A 6,403-nucleotide genomic window follows, 5' to 3' on the forward strand; every position below is an offset into this window, starting at 1 on the left:
GGTTTTTTATTTCTTTTTCTCTTTCTCTTTTTCTGTTTCATTTTTTCCTTCTCCTTTTTCGTATTTCTCTTTCTTTTTTCAGTTTCTCAATATCCTTTGTAATTCCTTTTCTACTATTTTTTCTTTCTATTTTTATGTTTCAGAATTTCAATATTTGTGTGAAATTTCAAAAAATGTTTGTAATTAGAAAAACATGTTGCTCTTTTTTAAAAAATTCCAAAAACATTGGTGATTTAAAAAAACTATTCACATACTTGAAAAAACATAAGCCTTTTAGACAGACCATAAGTTCAAAACATTGTTTCTGTGCCATTTTTTTCAAAATTCATCAAAATACTTGATTTTCAAAAAATGTTCACCTTTCAAAATATGTTCCGATTTTCAAATTTTGTTCCCAAATTCAACAAATGATATTATATTTGAAATTTTAAATTTTGTTCAGAGTTTCAAATTTTGTTCACAGATGCAAAGAATGTTCACTTTATTCAAATTTGTCATGTTTTCAAAAAATGTTTCATAAATTCAAAAAAGGTTCATGTTTATAAATTTATTCCAAAAATTGTCCATTTTTGTCAAAACAATTGGAATTGGAAAAATGTTCCCATTTTTCAAAATTTATTCACAAATTCATATTTCCATTTTTAAATTGGGTTACAAATCAAAAAAATTGGTAGTACTTGTTCAGGTATTTAAAATTGTTCAGATTTTTTTAAATGTATTCGGAACTTTCTTTAATTGTTTGAAAAAAGATAAAATATTTGGATCTACCGATATAGTTAGTTCTAAAGGTTTTTGCTCCGGATGTTTAAAACTAGCGTTGATTAGCTCCATTCCATAGGTAGCTGTCTCTACTAGCGCCGACTCACGAGTTCTAATCCTTGCCGAAACATCCCTTTTTCCGCGTTGTTTTTTTACACCACTGGCTGCAACTGCGTGGGCTGACCAAGGCGAAGACTGCCCTGTGTGAAGCCCCGCCAGTCTGCCGCATTTTTCTGAGTAGTTTTTTAAACCATTGGCTGCTCCTGCATGGGCCGGCCGAGGCCAAGACTGCCCTATGCGAAGCCCCGTCAGTCTGCTGCAGAATGCGGCAGAGATGAGATCCCTATATATGCTCCCTATGAAGATTTGTGAAAACGTGACCGGCGGAAGCTTGCTGGTCGCCCACATGGAGCCTAAATGGGACATGACAATTACAAAAACAGCTTCATTTTTTCGTTTCATTTTTTTATGAGAAACATACAATACTACCAGTTAGTAAACAAAGAAGTAATAAAAGATATTATTTTTAAAAATATTACCCAACCATATTAACAAAATAAACGTTCATTTACTCCTAAAGATACTGGTGTACATTTCTAAAAGTGTACATGTTTTTTTTAGAAATGTCTGTGTAATTAAATAAATTTTTCATATGGTTTAACATATTCATGGAATGTCAAAGGAGTGTTCATGCATTTCAAAAGTATTCATGTAATTAAAAGAGGTCTTCATGTATTTTTTCAAAATAGTCATATGCTTTCATATAGTGCTCATGGCCTTTAAAAATATAGTCATGAAACTATAAAATTGTTCACGCATATTAGAAAAATGTTCATGCAATTGTTTACCTATTTAAAAAAATAATGTAACTTTAAAAAGTGTTCACATACTTTTTCTATAAAATCGTTTGGTTTTAAAAATGCTCACTTGTTATTCAACATATATTTATATTACTTGTGAATAAAAAATAGATTTTTTCTACAGAAATGAACAGAAAAATAAAAGGAAAAAATAATACAAAAGGAAAAACAAAATAAAAGTAAAATTAAAATTGAAAATGGAAAACTGACGACATAAAAAGATCAAGGGAAGAAAAAATGAAGAAAAACTGGCAAAGCCAGATGAAAAAAATGGAACACGCCCATCCAGTCCTATGCTGTTGGGCATTGGCCCACACCAAGTACGAACGTAAGATTCCTATGCTAAATACTGCTATAAGCGGTATATAACATTTAGGGAAAAACCATATATCTTTTTTGGCAGTGAAGAAGCTACTACATGCGAGCTTTACTTTGAGCCTAACTACGTGTCATACTTGGGTGCACAACTTAGCCTTATTTTGTGAAATGGTAAGTTGATTGAATTTTCTTTAAGAGAGCTAATCCTCTTTCCATTAGTTGTTCAACGGAAATACTACATGTCCTGCAAGTAGAAGAAAAAAGGGACATGAAAGAGAATTGTGAGTTGAGAACATCCTTTGAAGCTTCAGCCCCGAGCAACATCACAAAGATGGCGTTCCACATGGTAAAGCAGGGGGCGCGTTCTGAAGATGATGTGTGTCGTTGTGAGGAGTGAGAGGCGGGGAAGGAGCTAGCACCATTTGTGAGGAGGTATTTGTTAGCAATGATCACAAACTAGAATGTGGCTTAGCCAGGGACGAAGCCAAGGCAGGGGGGATACATACCACTAAAATTTAGACGGGCCCAAGTAGGAATTGTTTCTTTTTTACATATATGATTGAAGGGTATATGTAAAAAAATCAATCTTAGTGGGCACAATGACCACGCGCTAAATGGCACCCTCTCAAAATGAACCACTCATTGATCGACCATGACTATTTTTTAGGGACCGATACCTGGTTTTCTCGATGGAATCCTACATAGGCGGTCTAGGGTTTTTACTACGGCACAACAATGGACATCATGCATTCTTCTCGATGGAAATCTAGATCTAGTGGTCCTCCTTTTACTTTAAAGATCAGTGTGTCCACCGAGCGCCACACATATGGAGACTAGTGAGTTAATTGGCTTCTTGCGATGGAGAGAGGCTTAATGAACCTATGGGCTATAATTTTTCCTATGGAATATGCAAGTCGTGGCTGGAGCCCAAGGGAAGACAAGATATTAGAATGCTCTAGGAGGGTAAGACCATAAAGTCCAACAGCCAAAAGCGCACAGCTTGTAAGAGGGTTAGGACGGTGCTCAATATTGATGTCATCAAAATATATGTGCAAAATACCAAACCAGCCCACAGGTTTTGCAAAATCTAGGGGTGGCTTCTCTACCCAACTAGAAACTGAAATTACAAACACTTCCGTCTAGAAGTGAAATTACGATATACCAACATCGGATATGGCTGCACTATATGGAAGCTTCCTAGTGTTTTTTCCTTGCGAAAAGGGAAGCTTCCTAGTTGAGACCAAACCATATAAAGTAGGTTGCAATGCTTACATAGGCTCAGCCTTGACGATCCTGGAACAACCAACGTCAGATTTGACAAAACCTTTTGTTGTCTCCTTTTCTTTTCCTCGATCCTTTTTGTTTTTGTTCCTTTTCCTATCTGGATTAATAGTTAGGGCGCTGTGATTGCAAATATTGTTATAGGGCATAAATAGGATGGCACCTGCACTGCACATACCGGCATCTTTCCACCAAGTAAAACCAAGTAAAAGGGAAATGTTTCTTAGAAAAGCTTACAGTCTCCCCACCGATGACACTAATATAGATTAATAAAGACCACATAGTACTAGATAAACAGATACTCTAAGTACTAGTACATTGATAGATGGTGCTGCGGCGGTGCGGCCCACCTACTCAGCAGTCCCAAGCCGCTACACATACATAAATACACAGTGCATCTAGAGTGTCCATAGTCCATACACAAATACAGAAACGGCAGCCACAACCCACAACATGCACAACGGATCGAGCTCGCAAGTGTTCATCATGCCCGCTGCCGCCCATGTCCACTACCTTGTCGCGGGAGGCTCCGGAGGAGGCGACGAGCCCAGGTACCCCTGGACCTTCAAGTCCCTGCACGAGGTGGACGCCGTCGTCCCTGCCATCGCCCGTGGCAGCAAGAGGCCGGCCGCCGTCCCCGGTGGAGCACAGGTAGAGCCCTACGGGTGCCCCATCTGCTTCCGCGTGTTTGCCACTGCCAAGGCCGTCCATGGCCACATGCGCAGCCACACGGACCGCACCTGGCGCGGCATGGAGCCGCCCCGGCCGCCGCCCCTGGGCGAGATCCGTTACCCGTACGTGTGCGACCGCTGCAAGATGCCGTTCCAGACGCGGCAGGCGCTCGGCGGCCACCGCGCCAGCCACAATGGTAAGAAAGGCTGCTCCTGGCTCGAAAGAGAGGAGCTCGCCGCCGCAGAAGAAGCTCGGAAGCCCGTCGTGTTCGGCATTGATCTGAACCTTCCGGCTCCCGAGGCAGATCAGGAACAGGGGGAGGAGTAGTAGGAGCGATCAACAGATCGATCGAGCAGCTTGCTAGTGTTCTCAGTTGACAGTTGCTGGAGCTGTGCTTGCGTGTGCTATATTTGGTGTTTAGCTTCTCCGATATTATATTCTGCCTTCCTTCTCTTTGACTTTGTGTTTCGAGACTTGGGTTGCAAATAGCTCTCGATCGATCGATCCCCGCTTAATAGATAAATAAATGAATAGTGCAATTAAGCTGCTATATATGTGTGTGTGTCAGATTGTGTTTGATACTTTGATGCAGCTAGAACTAATTTTTCAGGTTATTTCATGTGATTCTTTGTTTCTTTAGCTGATTTGGTGCTGTTTTACTTGAAATTAGCCGGTCTAACATTAGATCTATAGGTTAACGACCTTGTGTCCAGCTCCAGAAATTCTGTATGGTGAATTAAATTATTTATTAATGAGTTGCATTAATCCATAGCTAGCTTGATTTTGCACGCATATATCTTATTTCTCAACAGTTCCAAAGAGAATCACATGAGTTTTTTTCCAGGTGTTGTGCCTATTTTATTTTATATAGAGATAGGAAAAGGAGGAAAAGGGTCACAATGTATATGCATGAGATTAATGGATGATAAACGGGTCGATCCAGTCCTAGTATGATATACTCTCATTAATTGCACTGTGATTTCCAAATCTTTTCTTCCTTAGCAGAAAGAAAAAGTGGCTTTGCAAAAAAGAACAGAATTAGTTTGAGTATTTATGTCTTTTAGTGAAACATGAAGTGTGCCGTGTGCATTACATACCATTTCCCAAGTTAACGATGCTGCATCACATGTATATATCGGAGATATGTATATTGGCATCATTGGAGTAATTAATGCATTCTATCTGGACTCTTTATGCTATAATAGTGTCCTCGTTTCTATATAGGAAATGAGAAGGACAATGGGGCCAAAAAATATTTTTGAAACAAAAAAAATCCATATTTTCATGAAACAAAACCATGTTTGTCAAACACATTGTTACTCAAAACCAATGTTTCAGTTTCACCTGCATGGATATACATTTATAATGTAGCGCACAACATAGCATCAGACACAAACATAACTGTCCGAATCCGAGTCGGATTCGGATGTCTATTTCGGACATCAGAGATTTCCACATATTAGAAGACAATTGGACTTGGATATGTGTGTTGAATCCATCGTAGTCCGAGAGATTGGGTATGACTGAGTTTGACATGACAATTATAAGTCGGACATGGATACAACTGTAAACATCAGACTTAATGATATTGCTTCACAATGTATATATATGTGGGGGATATATTAGCATCACTAGAGTAATTAATGCACTCTATTTTGACTTCATATATGTTATAGGAGTCTCATTGTTTCTATATAGGAAATCAGAAGAACAAAGGGGCCAAGAAATAGCTCACAATGTCTATTGGAGAGATATTGGCATCATTGGAGTAATTAATGCGCTCTGTTTTGACTCTCTATATATGCTATAAGAGTGTCCTTGTTTTGATATAGGAAATCAGAAGAACAATGGGGCCAAGAAATATTTCTGAAACAAAAATATCCAAATATTCATGAAACAGAACAATGTATGTCGAATACAGCGTTATTCAAAACGAACATCGTTCCATTTTCAGCTGTATGGATAGACATTTATAATGCTAGCGCACTACACAACATCAGACACAAACACATATGTCCGAATCCGACTCGGATTCGGATGTCTAATTCGGCCATCAGAGATTACCACACAGTGAAAGATAACTGGACGCGGATATGTGTGTCGAATCCAGCACAATCCTAGAGGATTTGGTACGACTGAAAGGTAGATATGACAAGGATCAGTCGGACATGGATACAAGTGTAGAACATCGGGCTTATATTCATTTTATCATCCGACATAATATTTTGAGGGAAGAACCTACCCATTAAAATATATATTTGTTACATATAAATTTACCTCTTTTAGATATTTGAAATAAATACCCATGAAAAGTTTATAATTATGTCACACTTGCTACTTAAAATAAACACAAAATTAATAATTGCTTGCTGTTAGAGAATAATGCTACACTAATGCTAGTTAGAGAATATCCACGTGACCCTCACCTACCATTTCCACACACTGATCATGTCTCCAGCTACAGAGTCCTAGTACCACCGAGGTGTGTCAGGCGTCATTGCCTTGCATGGATA

At 38.7% G+C, this 6,403-nt stretch overlaps 1 protein-coding gene across 1 annotated transcript; it reads left to right on the plus strand.

Annotated features, from left to right (window-relative positions):
* Positions 1–3,558: 3,558 nt before the first annotated feature.
* On the plus strand, positions 3,559–4,516 carry LOC147962436 (uncharacterized). Its single transcript, XM_087536794.1, has one exon. The coding sequence runs from the start codon at positions 3,672–3,674 to the stop codon at positions 4,215–4,217; it is 546 nt and encodes a 181-aa protein (XP_087392920.1). The 5' UTR covers positions 3,559–3,671; the 3' UTR covers positions 4,218–4,516.
* The last annotated feature ends 1,887 nt before the right edge of the window (positions 4,517–6,403 follow it).

This window comes from Triticum urartu, chromosome 7A (assembly GCF_056163025.1).
Source record: "Triticum urartu cultivar PI428250 chromosome 7A, HENAU_Tu73, whole genome shotgun sequence".
NCBI lineage: Eukaryota > Viridiplantae > Streptophyta > Magnoliopsida > Poales > Poaceae > Triticum > Triticum urartu.